This window comes from Bufo gargarizans, chromosome 9, assembly GCF_014858855.1.
Source record: "Bufo gargarizans isolate SCDJY-AF-19 chromosome 9, ASM1485885v1, whole genome shotgun sequence".
Lineage (NCBI taxonomy): Eukaryota > Metazoa > Chordata > Amphibia > Anura > Bufonidae > Bufo > Bufo gargarizans.
The window spans coordinates 182,384,900-182,403,180 of record NC_058088.1 but is presented as its reverse complement, the minus strand read 5'-3'; the positions used below and the strand labels follow the sequence as shown (position 1 = coordinate 182,403,180).

Genomic DNA, 18,281 nt, shown 5'->3' with positions numbered 1-18,281 from the left:
TCCGAAATGTTCCTATGTATTAAGATCTCACCACGCCTCAGGGAGGAGCACCGATTTCATACTTTGTAACCAGGAAACAGAGTCCTCCTGTGCTCACTGTCGCCCCCTGCCGAGTACAGCAGTCAGGGAAGAACATGCTGTGAACACATTACTTGCTCTGTCCACTGACAAATGAAGGAGAATATCATCCCTACTGATGCTGCCCCCTATGGACAGAAATATAGAACTGCACAGAAAGGACTTGTCTATAGTTTGTCCATTCCTGAGCTCCTGTCCATGGAATTTGAGAACTGGTTGATTTCTTAGTGGACAAGGTATGTCTGTGGATGTGATCTCAAGAAGGAGCCTGTCCGTCTCCGAAATGCGTTATCTATACATCCTAATAAACGTACCTGCTTATTGAAAAGGAGCGCGCGGACCCCGTTTTTCCCTCTCTTCTTCTCCATACCCTGTATGTATTTTTGTAGTATTATACATATAAAAACGTACAAAAGCAGAGGTCGTCCACTTCTGTCAGGTCCTTAAAGGGGTTGTACCGTTACAATCTGTTCCATATCCACGGAATAGCGGATGAGTGTCTGATCAACGGGGACCTGTCGATAACATGAACGGGGCTCAATTTACCCGTTTGAATATATTATAATTTACACATTTACCAGGGCTCTTTCCTTTTCCTATGGGGCCATGTGATTTCTGTGTATGACCACATCGACAAGAATAGGGAATTGAACGGTAATAGTGGTGGGTGCAGAGGACCACTATACCGCCACTCTGTTCCATCTATCATGATAAAAAACAATTGGATCCTTACAGATAATCTACCGCCATTGTAAACAAAATCCATATACATCAGCATATATGATGGCCATTAAGGGGTTAAAACCACTTGTTTTCCATCCTGGAGGAGTGTTGTGATGTCATCACATTTGCATATAAGGTTATAGAACTGGGCCTAGAGTTGTGATGTCACTGGATGACATCACAATGGTGAATGTACTTATACGGCCTGAGAGCCGTGCAGGGTCAGGATTCTAGTGTGACTCCATGTTGGATACACACAACTTCTAGAAGAAGAAAGAAAGTGACTCAGATCAGACGCCACCATGAGAATTGGTAGGCGTCGCTACGGTGATCGGCGGCTGCTGTTCACCGCTCTATCATCATGCGTGTCGATTGGCTCTTTTCTTCTGACCAGATTCAGAAAGTTCTATCGAAAGTGGAGAACTCTGATGAGGAATTCCAGCTTCCTGGCCAATAAAACAAGCATCATGACACAGGCCAGGAGTTTCTTCAGGTCAGTTGCCTTAAAACGACACAAAGACGGCGTCATCCGCCAAGACAAAGCTGAGAAGATGGTGACACAGCCGTGGGGGTGACATGCCTCTCCTCGTCACACTTTGATCCAAGTGTATTCGTTGCTGAAGTAGAAGGCGGTTACTTGCTGAAATGCTCCACTGCTGTCCAGACAGCGGCCCTCACCAACATGGCTTCCTCTGTTCCGCTGAAGGCCCCAGCCCGGTTTACCTTCTCCCCTCATGGAGGACCCGTCTACTGTGTTGAATGCTCACCTTTCCACAGGTAAGAAACATTGCTTTTGCTTAAGGCGGCAAATCTTGAAGGGTTAGCTGTGTTGTGAAAGGAGTCTTCTCTGAGGAGGCAACCCCTTTGAGTGAGAAATTGATGGATAGATGGTTAAAAGGAATAAGTCACCCTGGCATTAAAGCAAGGAAGTATTGTCTGTTATCCTGCGTGTGTGGTCAGTCTGCATTGAAATAAAAGGAAGACTCGCAAACACTGAATTCAGAGCGTGGACCCTTACCCATTCCATTTTTATAGCAAACCCCATAGGGGTTGTCCAGTTGTCAGGTATATCCTAAGTGGTGTTTGGTTTCTTCCTGAAACCCGACTGCCCCTTTAAGGTCAGTGGTTGGAACACTGACCCTCAGGGAGTTGTTCTTTATGCGTCTAGGCTTTGGTTCAAAATCAGGATTTAGTTCATATATGTACATCTAGCCTGGTGTGTCCACATGGGCAAAGAACACCCTTCTTCCAGTGAAAGTTCTTGTGAAAGGAGAGGTGACCACCACTACATACCAAAGCAAGTCTGCCTCCCTGTAAAGGGGTTTTCCTGGAGTTCAATTTTGATGGCTTTTATCCTTAGGATAGGTCTTAGATATCTATTGGTGGGGGTCTGACTCCTGACACCCACACCAATAAGCCATGTGAAGAGACGCGGCCTCTTTCTAGGCCAGTGATGTCACGTTCCTCAGTTACATGGGTTATGTGCTGCTCAGTCCCATAAAAGTGAATGGACCTGGGCTGCAATACCAAATACAGCCACTATATAGTGTAAGGCGCTGTTCTTGGTAAGCTGAGAGGAGGCTGCAGCGCTCAATGGAGCACCATGGCCTCTTCAAAGAAGTCAGACCCACGGTGATCAGATATTGACGACCTGTCCTGAGGAGAGACCATCAATATCGAACTCCCAGAAAACACCCTTTTTTCCACTAATCACACTTCAGCTCTATTATTCCTGGGATTTGAAAATCTTTGACATGGTCCCAATCACTTCTAAGAATCCTCTGCGCTGCTGTCCAACAGCAACCCTCCATGTGTAAACCCTGCTCTCATGCCCGGTTATATTACTGTATTACTATGCTGCTGCTGTCTGTCCCTCTCTGTAGGAACCTCTTCCTGAGCGCGGGAACTGATGGATGCGCTAACCTGTACTCCGTGCTTCAGGAGCAACCTCTCACTTCTCTGCAGCTTTCCCAGAAATACCTCTTTAGCAGGAGCCCGGCCCCTATGGAACTGAGACAAAACCATGAAAATCTTCCGCCATAGGAGAACTGCTGCTGTTTGATTTTGGAAGAAGCTCCCAGAAGCCATCGCTGAGCGTAAAGCAGACGTCGAATGAGAAAGCAGTTTACTGCCTGGAGTTCATCCGAGTGCAGACCCAGCTCCTGGCGGCCCGGGACGACGCCGGGGTCCTATAAGATATGACAGCTGAGTTCTGACTTCACAAAGCAAGGAGCTCGAGAGGTGAACCTGCTGGATGAGCTGGCCGGGGCGGTCGCGGACTGATCCTCGTACGTGTCCGGTATATTTATCACTTGTAACTAATACAGACGCGTGTGAATAAACACTTATTGATGAGGTGCAGCCTTCAGGTTCTTGATCAGGTCCATGAGGCCACAAGTCTGTGTACATGTCACGTGGTGTTCTGTATGCAGGCACCTACCGTATACAAGATGGCCACTTAATACCAATCTGGCTGGAAAAGGAATGTATGTGATAAAAGGAGGCGCTCGGGTGATCCGGGGTTCTTCCAGTAACAGCTCTGCACTGGTTGTCGGGTTCTATGTGCTCTGCAGTTTAGAGCTAAATGAATGGGACTGACCTGCAATACCACAGACAACCTTCAGCTAACTGTGGCGCCGCTATTTGGAAAAATACAGATGTTTTTCTAATCCTTGTAAACTCTCTTCATATAAATTTATGCTAAAACATTGTACAAAGACAAATTCTTCAGGGGTTGTTCCATTACAACAACTTATTGGTGCCGATCATGAGAATGGAGGTTTGTATTCCACCATTTCAATACCACAGCAGATGAGCATGTGCTTCCTGTCCATTCAACGCTATAGGGATGCCTCCATCCTGTATACCCTCACCGTCTCCATCACCTGTGCCCTGTGCAGTTGTGTTCAAAATAATAGCAGTCAGACATCACTAACCTGATCAATCACTGTTTTTGATAGAAATTATATTTCTACATGGCAAATAATATACTAGCAGGTGTAGTAGAGTAATAGAAACCCAACAGACCCAACGGTCATGACATGCATGCTGCTGATTCTCTGTAATTGAATAACTAATTGAAAGGGGCGTGTTCAAAATAATAGCAGTGTGTAGTTCAATGAGTGAGGCCATCACTCTTTGAAAAACAGGTGGCAATTATTGCCCTTATTTAAGGAAGGAAGGCAGAAAATGTTGTACATGCTGGTTACAGTGCTTCTCTCTGAAATTCTGAGACAATGGGTCGTTCCAGACATTGTTCAGAAGAACAGCGTACCTTGATTAAAAAGTTAATTGAAGAGGGGAAAACATATAAAGAAGTGCAGAAAATGATTGCAAATGCTTTAAAATGGCAACTAAAACCTGAAAGACGTAGAAGAAAGCGAAAAACTACCATTCGAATGGACAGAAGAATAGCCAAAATGGCAAGGACTCGGCCAACAATCAGCTCCAGGAAGATCAAGGAAGGTGTAAAGTTACCTGTGAGTACTGTTGCAATTAGAAGACACCTATGTGAAGCCGAGCTATCTGCAAGAAGCCCCCGCAAAGTCCCACTGTTGGAAAAAGACATGTGCTGAAGAGGTTACAATTTGCCAAAGAGCACAGTGACGGCCTAAAGAGACATTCTGTGGACTGATGGAAGTAAGATTGTTCTTTTTGGGTCTAGTGGCCGGAGACAGTTTGTCAGACGACCCCCAAACACTGAATTTAAGTCGCAGTACACTGTGAAGACAGTGAAGCATGGTGGCGCAAGACAACGACCCCAAACACACCAGGAAACGTGCAACGTCTTGGTTCCAGACCAACAAGATTGACGTTATGGAGCGGCCGGCCCAATCCCCGGATCTTAATCCAATAGAAAACTTCTGGGGTGACATCAAAAATGCAGTTTCTGAGGCAAAACCAAGAAATAGAGAAGAACTGTGGAATGTGGTCCGATCCTCCGGGGCTGGAGAACCTGGTCACAGGGGCAGAAGGTGGTGACGCCGAGCAGCACGGACGTCCAGCAGGTCTCAGAGACAGCGGTCATACAACTGAGTATTAGTGACGGGATTCAGAGGAAAGAAAATCTTCAGACATTTCTGTTTATATAGTGAATGTTTGAGTCTGTAGAGAAGAAGACAAACACTGCTATTTTTTTGAACAGTCTAATATCCTATTTCCTAAAAATTTTTTGGGAACAACACAAATTTGATATATTTTTCTTAATGTTTTGATTAGGAATAGAACGTGTAGTGTTCCCAATGCATCTGTGTGGGTGGAAATAAAAGCTATTAGAAGGATTGTGAGCTTTATTCACTTTTATATTACTGTTATTACTATTTTGAACACAACTGTATATACTATATACTCTCACTGTCCTCCATAACCTCCGCTCTGTATATACTGTATACCCTCACTGTCCTCCATCACTCCGCTCTGTATATACTATATACCCTCACTGTCCTCCATAACCTCTGCCCTCTGTATATACTATATACCCTCACTGTCCTCCATCACTCCGCTCTGTATATACTGTATACCCTCACTGTCCTCCATCACCTCTACTCTATATATACTGTATACCCTCACTGTCCTCCATCACCTCTACTCTATATATACTGTATACCCTCACTGTCCTCCATCACCTCTACTCTATATATACTGTATACCCTCACTGTCCTCCATCACCTCCACTCTGTATATACTGTATACCCTCACTGTCCTCCATCACCTCCGCTCTGTATATACTGTACACCCTCACTGTCCTCCATCACCTCCGCTCTGTATATACTGTATACCCTCACTGTCCTCCATCACCTCTACTCTATTTATACTGTATACCCTCAATGTCCTCCATTACCTCCACTCTGTATATACTGTATACCCTCACTGTCCCCATCACCTTTGCTCTGTATATACTGTATACCCTTACTGTCCCCCATAACCTCTGCCCTCTGTATACCCTCACTGTCCCATCACCTCCGCTCTGTATATACTGTATACCCTTACTGTCCCCATCACCTCCGCTCTGTATATACTGTATATTTACAGATGTCATGTTGCTCTCTGTCTCCATCCTGTGGTCAGATTCATGTACAGCAGGCACTGTAGACATCATCCTGCTCTCTGCCGCCATCCTGTGGTCAGAGCAGTATATAGCGGGCACTATAAACTTCATCCTCTCTGCTGCCGCCATCTTGTGGTTAGATCCATGTACAGCAGGCACTGTAGATGTATTTCTTCTCTTTGCCGCCATCCTGTGGTCAGATCCATGTACAGCAGGCACTGTAGACATCATCCTGCTCTCTGCCACCATCCTGTGGTCAAAACAGTAAATAGCGGGCACTGTAGATGTCATCCTGCTCTCTGCCGCCATCCTGTGGTCCGAGCAGTATATAGCGGGCACTGTACAGTCGTGGCCAAGTTTTGAGAATTACATAAATATTAGAAAAGTTGCTGCTTAAGTTTTTATAATAGCAATTTGCATATACTCCAGAATGTTATGAAGAGTGATCAGATGAATTGCATAGTCCTTCTTTGCCATGAAAATTAACTTAATCCCCCAAAAAACCTTTCCACTGCATTTCATTGCTGTCATTAAAGGACCTGCTGAGATCATTTCAGTAATCGTCTTGTTAACTCAGGTGAGAATGTTGACGAGCACAAGGCTGGAGATCATTATGTCAGGCTGATTGGGGTAAAATGGCAGACTTGACCTGTTAAAAGGAGGGTGATGCTTGAAATCATTGTTCTTCCAATGTTAACCATGGTGACCTGCAAAGAAACGCGTGCAGCCATCATTGCGTTGCATAAAAATGGCTTCACAGGCAAGGATATTGTGGCTACTAAGATTGCACCTCAATCAACAATTTATAGGATCATCAAGAACTTCAAGGAAAGAGGTTCAATTCTTGTTAAGAAGGCTTCAGGGCGTCCAAGAAGGTCCAGCAAGCGCCGGGATAGTCCCCTAAAGAGGATTCAGCTGCGGGATCGGAGTGCCACCAGTGCAGAGCTTGCTCAGGAATGGCAGCAGGCAGGTGTGAGCGCATCTGCACGCACAGTGAGGACAAGACTTTTGGAAGATGGCCTGGTGTCAAGAAGGGCAGCAAAGAAGCCACTTCTCTCCAAAAAAAAACATCAGGGACAGATTGATCTTCTGCAGAAAATATGGTGAATGGACTGCTGAGGACTGGGGCAAAGTCATATTCTCCGATGAAGGCTCTTTCCGATTGTTTGTGGCATCAGGAAAAAGGCTTGTCCGGAGAAGAAAAGGTGAGCGCTACCATCAGTCCTGTGTCATGCCAACAGTAAAGCATCCTGAGACCATGTGTGGGGTTGCTTCTCATCCAAGGGAGTGGGCTCACTCACAATTTTGCCCAAAAACACAGCCATGAATAAAGAATGGCACCAAAACACCCCCCAACAGCAACTTCTTCCAACAATCCAACAACAGTTTGGTGAAGAACAATGCATTTTCCAGCACGATGGAGCACCGTGCCATAAGGCAAAAGTGATAACTAAGTGGCTCGGGGACCAAAACGTTGACATTTTGGGTCCATGGCCTGGAAACTCCCCAGATCTTAATCCCATTGAGAACTTGTGGTCAATCCTCAAGAGGCGGGTGGACAAACAAAAACCCACTAATTCTGACAAACTCCAGGAAGTGATTATGAAAGAATGGGTTGTATCAGTCAGGAATTGGCCCAGAAGTTGATTGAGAGCATGCCCAGTCGGATTGCAGAGGTCCTGAAAAAGAAGGGCCAACACTGCAAATACTGACTCTGCATAAATGTCATGTAATTGTCGATAAAAGCCTTTGAAACGTATGAAGTGCGTGTAATTATATTTCACTACATCACAGAAACAACTGAAACAAAGATCTAAAAGCAGTTTAGCAGCAAACTTTGTGAAAACGAATATTTGTGTCATTCTCAAAACTTTTGGCCACGACTATAGATGTAATCCTACACTCTGCCGCCATCCTGTGGTCAGATCCATGTACAGCAGGCACTGTAGATCTCATCCTGCTCTCTTCCACCATCTCGTGGTCAGAGCAGTATATAGTGGGCACTGTAGATCTCATCCTGCTCTCTGCCGCCATCCTGTCGTCAGAGCAGTATATAGCGGACATTGTAGATGTCATCCTGCTCTCTGCTGCCATCCTGTGGTCAGATCCATGTACAGCAGAAACTGTATACGTCATCCTGCTCTCTGCCGCCATCCTGTGGTCAGATCCATGTACAGCAGGCACTATACACATCATGCTCTCTGCTGCCATCCTGTGGTCAGATCAGTATATAGCAGGCACTGTATATGTCATGTTGCTCTCTGCCGCCATCATAAGTTCACAGCAGTATATTGTGGGCACTGTAGATGTATTCTTGATCTCTGCCGCCATCTAGGCACCTCAGTCCGACACTGCCTGCTGTACATGAATATGTCCACAGGATGGCAGCAGAGAGCAACATGGCATATACAGTGCCCGCTATTTACTGCTCTGACCACAGGATGGCGGCAGAGATCAAGAATACATCTACAGTGCCCACTATATACGGCTATGACCATATGATGGCGGCAGAGAGAAACATGGCATATACATATACGCCCACATACTGAAGCGGGGCACGGTAGCAAATAGTTCCCTGCCCTGCCACCGATCACCGCCATAGGCTTCAGACCTAGTAGGTTCGCGCACCTGTGCCGGGAGGGACGTAGGACAATGAAGAATGTGCGCCTGCCTCACCATGCCGGACACAGGTTAGCTTTTAATTGCTTTTTATTTTTTATTTTCTGTGTGTGCCAACTTTTTTTTGGGGGGGGGGAGGGTTAGAGGAGGAAATGGGGCAGTGTGGTAGCAAATCAGTTTGGGGGGAGGGGCAGATTATTTAATGGGGGCAAATCACTTCATGTGGGGCAGTGTGGGGGCAGATTATTACTTGGGGGCAAATTACTTCCCAGTCGGAGGCCGTTTAACTTTTTTGTCTAAATACCTGGACAGAGTTTGTTCCAGATCCCTGGGTCCTGAATATAATAAGGACAGGGTACAGGATAGAATTTTTATCTGTTCCCCCATAAAAATTTGTTTTGACAAGATTACTTCCCCGCGAGAAGCAAACGGTGTTGGAGGAGTCTATACTGGAATACAGGCGGAAAGGGGCATTGGAGGAGGTTCCTCCAGAAGAGATTGGATCCGGCGTTTATTCGCCAGTTTTCCTTGTTCCCAAAGCCACAGGAGGTTTGCGCATGATCATAGATCTCCGCTACCTCAACCGATTCATAAAGAAAAGGCGGTTCCGGATGGAAACCATCAAATATGTTATCAGCATCCTGAGCCCAGGGCACCTGATGGTTACACTGGATCTAAGGGATGCCTATCTTCATATCCCTGTGTGCCAGTCCCACAGGAAGTATCTACGAGTAGCAGTGAGTCTCAGGGGGATGGTGAAACATTTTCAGTTTGCCACGCTTCCCTTCGGTATCACAACGCGCCTTACATCTTCACCAAAGTTGTAATAGCTGTAGTAGCTCCCCTCATATTAAGAGGCCTGGAGATCATTCCATATCTGGTTGATTGGCTTCTAAAACCCCACTCGGTAGAGACTCTTCATCTTCATCTTCTGCAGGCTCAGTCCTTCCTCCAGCTCTTGGGCTGGATTATCAATTGGCAGAAGTCAGAGATTTCTCCCTCCACTACCACGAGGTTTCTAGGGTTCATAATAGATTCTGCCAACATGAAGCTCTACCTTTCTCCGGAAAGGAAGTTACGCATTTCCAAGACTGCAGATCAACTCATGGTTCCCCGCGGGTAACTATCAGAGTATTGATGAGGATGTTAGGCCTAATGTCAGCAGCCGTGGATGCAGTTCCTTGGGCCTTGTGGCATATTCGCCCTCTTCAAGCGGAAGTTCTGAGTCTATGGGATCGAACTCCCAGAGGGCTAGAGACAAAGTGCTCCCTGTCATCTCAAGCTCGCCGCTCACTGAACTGGTGGAAACAGGTCAAAGATGGGAGGTCCTTGATCCAACCTTGTTGGATGCTGTTGACGACAGATGCATCCCTTCTAGGCTGGGGTGCCCATCTAGAGGAACTTCAAGTTCAAGGATCCTGGAGCCCTCAAGAGCGTTTGATGTCATCCAATCTGAGAGAACTCAGAGCAATCCGGATGGCTCTCTTTCATTTTTTCCCCCTTATCAGAAACAAGGCTGTAAGGGTTCGCTCGGACAATTCTACTGCGGTATCTTACATCAACAAACAGGGAGGCACCAGGTCTCAGAGTCTACTCTCAAAAGTAGGTCTAATTCTGTCTTGGGCAGAGCAGAATCTTTCCCACCTTTCAACAGTCCACATTTGGGGGTCCCTGAATGTGGTTGCTGACCAGCTCAGCAGAGGAGTCCCAGCTCTAGGAGAAATGTCTCTGAATCAGGAGATCTTTCATCAGATCACTCTTCGGTGATGTCTCCCAGACATAGATCTCATGGCGACAAGATTCAATGCCAAAGTGGAAACGTTCTGTTCCCTGTATCGAAAGGACAATCCCTTGGCAGTAGATGCTCTGTCAATTCCATGGGAGTTCAGGCTGGCCTACATCTCTCCTCCCATCGCCAATGGCAGATCTCTACATCAAGACCCTCTGATTAAGAGGTTCCTTAAAGGAGCCGTACGTCTTAAGCCTAGCATTTCAAGACTTATACCGCAGTGGGATCTCTCAGTGGTGCTTAAAGGGTTGAGTGGTCCTCCCTTTGAACCCTTGGAAGAAGTGGACTTTAAGTTACCTGGAAGGTAACCTTTTTGTTGGCTGTAACTTCGGCCAAACGCATTTCAGAGCTTCAGGCTTTTTCGGCATATGAGCCATACACTTTATTTTTACCGGACAGAGTCCTTTTATGTTTTTTAGCCACCTTTTTGCCTAAGGTGCCCTCTGTGCACAACATTAATCAAGTTGTGTCTTTGCCTGTGTTATGTTCCTCTTCTTCCTCTGCAGAAGTAACTTCCCTCTATACTCTGGATGTGGCCAGATGTTTGAGAATCTACATTGAGAGATCCCGGGAGTTCAGAAGGTCAGAGAATCTTCTTATCATGTTCTTTGGCAGGAATAAAGGGAAGAAGGCCTCTAAGCCTACTCTAAGTAGATGGATCAGAGAGGCCATCAGAGAATCTTTCGCTTCCCAGAATAGACCTCCTCCTGCCTTTGTCACTGCTCACTCCACCCGAGCAGTCTCTACTAGTTGGGCCTAAAGGTCTCTTATTCCACTGGAACAGATCTGTTCCACGGCCTCCTGGAGCTCACATTTTACCTTTTGTGAGCCATTATAGACTCAACCTCAGGGGTTCAGAAGACACTGCCTTTGGGCGGTCTGTTTTGAATTCCATTCAACATTGAAGTCCCTACCCTTTAGGCTAACTTCTTGCTAAGTCCCCACATGTGCTGCTGGTTAGGACGTAAGGGAAGCGTTAATTTCTTAACGATAATTTGTTTTCCCTTAGTCCTAACAGCAGCACACAAATATCCCTCCTTTTGTTTTTTGAGAGTTTCTTGTTATGACACACTGATGTATGGGGGGTTTGGCTTCTTATAGTGAGGTAATGGGGGAGTGAATTTATTTGATTACTTTACTTCATTAAATATTCCGTCTGTCCTACCAGTTTCACTGGGGCGGATAAACCCACATGTGCTGCTGTTAGGACTAAGGGAAAACAAATTATCGTTAAGAAATGAACGCATCTTGTTGGTGTTCTAATAACCCTAGTTCTAGTACGTCTTAGTGTGGCAGGAGCTTCACATTGTTGCATATGATCATCCATCCCTGTTTCTTTGGGAGTTGTCTCATCTGGAGATGTACCTGGTGTAATCACTTCACTTATTTCAATGTCAGATTTGTCATCCGCAGTCCTCAGAAACTTCCTATTCCTTCTGTACGACTGTCCATTTGCTTCCACTTTATAAGATCGTGGAGCAACTTTCGCCAAACAAATACCTTGTCGCCAAATTTCATCTGTTGACGACGGCGATGGTTGAATTTGCACTGGCTGACCAATGCGTAGTTCGGGAAGTTCCTTGGCTCCTTTATCATAATATGCCTTTGCTTTTTTGCGTCTTTCAGTTAGGTTCTCAACCATTCCTTTTATAACCTTTGGAAACAGCAGTTTCCGAGCAGTCGGAAGTAAAGTCCTGGTCCTTCTAGACATTAGCCGTTGTACAGGACTACTGCTGGTGCCTTCTGATGGGGTATTTCTCCAGTCAAGAACCGCTTTCCAGATATCCTTGTCATCTCGTTTAGTTTTCTTTATGAGTGTTTTTGCTATTTTTACAGTAGCTTCAGCTTTACCGTTGGACTCACTGTGATATGGGGATGATGTAAGATGTTCAAATTCCCACTCTCTACAAAATCGTGCAAACTCTGAGCTGACAAACTGTGGTCCGTTATCTGTAATTATAGAATCAGGGATTCCATGTCTGCTAAAATGTGCTTTGCAACAATCTATATTTGTTTTAGAGGTGGTATCAGAAACGAAATCAATTATCCAGAAATCTGAATAATAATCAACAATTATTAAGTAATCTTGTCCTGTTAAGGAAAATAAGTCCATGCCTAGTTTGCTCCAGGGTAGAGTGGGCAATTTGTGAGTCAGCAGAGATTCTTTTGTTTGTTTACGCATATACTCATTGCAAGTATTACAGTTCTTTATTGCCTCTATAATCTCTGGGCCCATGTGTCGCCAAAAGATGACATCCTTGGCCTTGCGAAGGCATGCTTCTATTCTTAAGTGGCTAGAATGAGTCCTCGCTATCATTTCTGGGCGCATGTTTTTTGGTATGATGACTCTGTGTCATTTATACAGAATTCTATTTTGTATGCTTATCTCATGTCTAAAGCCCCAGTAGTCCCTGATACAAATCAGTATTTTTTCTTTCTGGTCTGGCCATCCTGTAAGAACAGTAGTTTTTAATGCTTGCAAGACTTCATCTTGTTCTGTGAACTTCTGAATTTGTTGTAGGCGCAAATCAGACACTCTTAGATATTCTGCAAAGTTTATCTCTTCCAGTTCCTTAGAAAATGTATCCTCTGATTGCATCAAGAAAATCTCATAATCTGGGGTGTCCTTGTCCATTGTTTTGTGAGGTATTGCTGCTCTTGATAAGAAGTCTGCAATATACATTTCTGATCCTTTTTTGTAAACCACATTCAGGTTGTATTTTTGCACCTGTAGCATCATGCGCTGTAGACGTTTTGGTGCTACTAGGAGAGGTTTTTTAAAAATGCTCTCTAGTGGCTTATGATCAGTCTCAATGTTAATAATATTTTTTTCCATGTAAGTACTGATTAAACTTCTGGCAAGACATTCCTTTTCAATCTGGGCATATCTTTGTTCTGTTGAAGACAGTGTACGTGATGCAAACGTCACTGGCTGACCTCTTTGCAAAAGTGTTGCTCCAAGACCTTTTTCACTGGCATCACATTGGACTGTTACTTCTTCATTGACATTGTAGTATCTCAAAACTGGATGTTTAGTACCAATATATTTTATTTGCTTGAGGGCTTCATCAGGGCTGGATTGCCAGGCCCACAAGCTGTCTTTGTCTGTCAGTCTGCATAGTGGTTCACATACATCCAAAAGATGTGGTAAGAATTTTGAAGGGTAGTTTACAAACCCTAGCAGTCTCTGAACTGCTTGTACATTGTCAGGCTTTGGTACCTCTAAAATTGCTCTGACTTTTTCTGGATCAGGACGCAGGCCTTCTGCTGTGAGTAAATGTCCCATGTACACTACGTGCAGAATTATTAGGCAAATGAGTATTTTGACCACATCATCCTCTTTATGCATGTTGTCTTACTCCAAGCTGTATAGGCTCGACAGCCTACTACCAATTAAGCATATTAGGTGATGTGCATCTCTGTAATGAGAAGGGGTGTGGTCTAATGACATCAACACCCTATATCAGGTGTGCATAATTATTAGGCAACTTCCTTTCCTTTGGCAAAATGGGTCAAAAGAAGGACTTGACAGGCTCAGAAAAGTCAAAAATAGTGAGATATCTTGCAGAGGGATGCAGCACTCTTCAAATTGCAAAGCTTCTGAAGCGTGATCATCGAACAATCAAGCGTTTCATTCAAAATAGTCAACAGGGTCGCAAGAAGCGTGTGGAAAAACCAAGGCGCAAAATAACTCCATGAACTGAGAAAAGTCAAGCGTGCAGCTGCCAAGATGCCACTTGCCACCAGTTTGGCCATATTTCAGTGCTGCAACATCACTGGAGTGCCCAAAAGCACAAGGTGTGCAATACTCAGAGACATGGCCAAGGTAAGAAAGGCTGAAAAACGACCACCACTGAACAAGACACACAAGCTGAAACGTCAAGACTGGGCCAAGAAATATCTCAAGACTGATTTTTCTAAGGTTTTATGGACTGATGAAATGAGAGTGAGTCTTGATGGGCCAGATGGCTGGATTGGTAAAGGGCAGAGAGCTCCAGTCTGACTCAGACGCCAGCAAGGTGGAGGTGGAGTACTGGTTTGGGCTGGTATCATCAAAGATGAGCTTGTGGGGCCTTTTTGGGTTGAGGATGGAGTCAAGCTCAACTCCCAGTCCTACTGCCAGTTTCTGGAAGACACCTTCTTCAAGCAGTGGTACAGGAAGAAGTCTGCAAGGTAAGAAAAACATGATTTTCATGCAGGACAATGCTCCATCACACGCGTCCAAGTACTCCACAACGTGGCTGGCAAGAAAGGGTATAAAAGAAGAAAATCTAATGACATGGCCTCCTTGTTCACCTGATCTGAACCCCATTGAGAACCTGTGGTCCATCATCAAATGTGAGATTTACAAGGAGGGAAAACAGTCCACCTCTCTGAACAGTGTCTGGGAGGCTGTGGTTGCTGCTGCACGCAATGTTGATGGTGAACAGATCAAAACACTGACAGAATCCATGGATGGCAGGCTTTTGAGTGTCCTTGCAAAGAAAGGTGGCTATATTGGTCACTGATTTGTTTTTGTTTGAATGTCAGAAATGTATATTTGTGAATGTTGAGATGTTATATTGGTTTCACTGGTAAAAATAAATAATTGAAATGGGTATATATTTGTTTTTTGTTAAGTTGCCTAATAATTATGTACAGTAATAGTCACCTGCACACACAGATATCCCCCTAAAATAGCTAAAACTAAAAACAAACTAAAAACTACTTCCAAAAATATTCAGCTTTGATATTAATGAGTTTTTTGGGTTCATTGAGAACATGGTTGTTGTTCAATAATAAAATTAATCCTCAAAAATACAACTTCCCTAATAATTCTGCACTCCCTGTATGGTACCGAAGATAGCCTCAATCTCAGCTTATTTTTATTGAATTTTAGGTTCAGCTTTTGTGCTCTCTCTGAGTCCAATCAAATTCTTGTCATGATCCTTTGTGGCCTCCTCTGTAGTGTTACCACAGCCATACACCAATATATCATCTGCAATAACTTCCACTCCGGGCAGGTCTTCTACTGCATCATATTGTCAACGTTGATATTCTAATCTTCTGGTGCAGTAGCAATCCCAAAAGGCATGCGTAGCCATCGGTGACGCCCAAAGGGAGTCCAGAATGTAGTGAGATAACTGCTTCTAGTGTCCAGTTTTACTTGCCAGAAGCCATCCTTAGCATCCAAGACAGAAAATACTTTTGGATTTGTTAAACTTGGCAGGATTTCCTCTATAGTGGGCATTGGATAATGTGAGCGTTTTAGGGCTTTATTTAAGTCTTTGGGATCAATGCATATTCGCAGCTTGCCTGGTTTCTTACCAGCAACCATACTACTTATCCATGTCGTAGGTTCTATGACCTTTTTTTATCACTCGCAGTGTCTCTAATCTCTCTATTTTCGCCTTTAAGTCTGCTTTAAGTGGAGCCGGCACTCTACGTGGTTGGTGTTGAACAGGAGGTATTACTTCATCTATTTCTAGGTGATACTCTCCAGGTAGACACCCTAGTCCTTTGAAAATGTCTCTATATTCAGTTGTGATCATTTCATAAGAAAAGGGTGAAGTTGTAGTTGTTTGCTGGTCATCATGGATATATTATGTTCTACATTCAGTGTAAGGAGGCCCATTCTCTGATATGTTTCTGCTGAGAGAAGTGGTTTGTGTTTACCTTGGACAACTTGGAATTGCAGTGTATATGTTTTATCTTTTATATGTACAATTTAGATTACATTGGCCCATAGGTATCATATAGGTATCATTGTACCATTTTAATTTGACATTACTCTTCTGTAATGTTGGCTTTCCTTCTTTAACAATTTTGCAATAGTCTTTGTATGTCATAAGGTTGCAGGTGGCCCCACAGTCTAACTGACAGTGTAACCTTTCCTCCTGCTTCTCTGTCAATGCGGAGTTCTAGTGGTACAAACCACTGTGATCCTGGACTGATTACTGCTCCTATTTTGTGAATAATAGTGAATACTGATTCTTCTGAGCTGCTGCTCTTGATCTGTGCAGCCATATGTATTCTAGCATTTGCTTTCTGCCTGCATACTCTAGAACAGGCATCTCAAACTGCGGCCCTCCAGCTGTTGCGAAACTACAACTCCCAGCATGCCCGGACAGTCTACAGGTATCAGCCTACAGCAGGGCATTGTGGGAGTTGTAGTTTTACAACAGCTGGAGGGCCGCAGTTTGAGATGCCTGCTCTAGAAAAATGGTTTTGCTTTTTGCATTTACTACAGGTTTCTCCATATGCAGGACAGTGGTCTCTCCCCCAGGGGTGGTTGTTTCCACAGTATCTACATCTGATTGTTTTTACTTTGCTTTCTTTCATGGGCTTTTTATATGTTTTAGCGGTATAATGTACAGCTTCAGTTTCACTTTTGCTTTCTTGCATTGCTTGTATTTGCATTTCTGTAAGTTCATGGCTTCTACACACGTCAATGGCTCTCTGTAGGTTCAGGTCTGGTACTCGGAGCATTCTCTTTCCAGCATTAATGTCTTTTGATCCCAGAACTATTCTGTCTCTGATAAGTTCATCATGTAATACTCCAAACTCGCATGTAGCGGCTAGCTGCCTCAGTCTAGTCACATACTGATCTATAGTTTCCAATGGGCCTTGGTTTGTGGTATTGAATATGTGCCTCTCATAAATGATGTTACGTGAAGGAATACAATGACTCTGTGATGCATCCAGAGTTTTCTCTATGTCCTGCTTGTCGGCATCAGAGAGTGAGAGGTGCCGATAAATACGCAGACAGTCTCCCCCATCGCTAAGCGCAGCGTCGCTGTCCGTACCTTGGGGTCTTTCTTATCAAGTTCAATTGCCGGACTGGCCCACAGGGGTACAGGGGAATCCCCCGGTGGGCCCCTGAGCAAGGTGGGCCCCTAGTCTCCCACCCCCTGCACATGTGGTACAAAGCACAACAGGCTTACTGCACTACATACATATATTCAATGTGCAGCACCTCAAACAGCCTATGTTCATATAAAAAACTTGTTAGATTATTTATTATATTTGAATGTACCCATACGGTGGGCCCCCAAAATAAATTTTACTGGTGGGCCCTAGGTACCCCAGTCCGACACTGATCTTCCCACTGGGATTTGAAATATGTCCAATTAACTGCCAGGTCCCCTTTACAGTCCATGGGAGACGGCACAGGGAAGTTGTTTGCAGCCATTTTCTGTAACGCTGTGTGTCTCTTATTAATAAATTACCAGAGAAACAATTCTTGTTGATCTTTCGTTCTGATATTAGGACTTTAGTGGTTTCTAAAACACCAAAGCCCCCTCCACTTCTGACACCATGTTTCCTGAGGCGATGTGAGGTATTTCAACAACAACTTTATTCAGGCACAAACAATATAACAAAGGTTAGAAACTGTCATATCTATATAGTCTACAGGTGGCAGTAAACATGTTACCATGTATAACTCCTAACAACTATTAGCCCCCTTAGGGACTGCGCCACCAATGTCTTGGACCTCACACTGTCCCTGCTGCTCTGTGCTTTGTGCACACAGCAGCAAGGGAGCTATGGCAGCCAGGGCTTCAGTAGCGTCCTGGCTGCCATGGTAACCGATCGGAGCCCCAGGATTACACTGCTGGGGCTTCGATCAGAACTTCCACTGAGGAGGAGGGGAGAGGGGACCCTGTGGCCACTGCCACCAATGATTAATACTGGGGGGCTTGGGGGGGGGGCGCACTGCGCCACCAATGTTTTTAATACTGGAGTTGGGGGGCGCACTGCACCACCAATGATTCATACTGGGGTTAGAATGGGGGGCGCACTGCGCCACCAAGGATTCATACTGGGGTTAGAATGCGGGGCGCACTGCGCCACCAAGGATTCATACTGGGGTTAGAATGGGGGGCGCACTGCGCCACCAAGGATTCATACTGGGGTTGGGGAGGGGGCGCACTGCGTGACCAATATTTTAATGTTTAAATACTGGGGTTTGGGGGGGCGCCGTGCGCCACCAATGAAGATAACTCTCATTAATTCATATACAGGAGGCGGGAGCTGGCTGCAGAA

The 18,281-nt window shown here is 44.8% G+C and overlaps 1 protein-coding gene across 1 annotated transcript; it reads left to right on the top strand.

Annotated features, from left to right (window-relative positions):
- Positions 1–1,103: 1,103 nt before the first annotated feature.
- On the top strand, positions 1,104–3,084 carry DYNC2I2 (dynein 2 intermediate chain 2). Its single transcript, XM_044269039.1, has 4 exons — positions 1,104–1,294; positions 1,408–1,578; positions 2,685–2,799; positions 3,007–3,084. Exons 1-4 carry the CDS (start codon positions 1,104–1,106, stop codon positions 3,082–3,084), a joined length of 555 nt encoding a protein of 184 aa, XP_044124974.1.
- Positions 3,085–18,281: the final 15,197 nt, after the last annotated feature.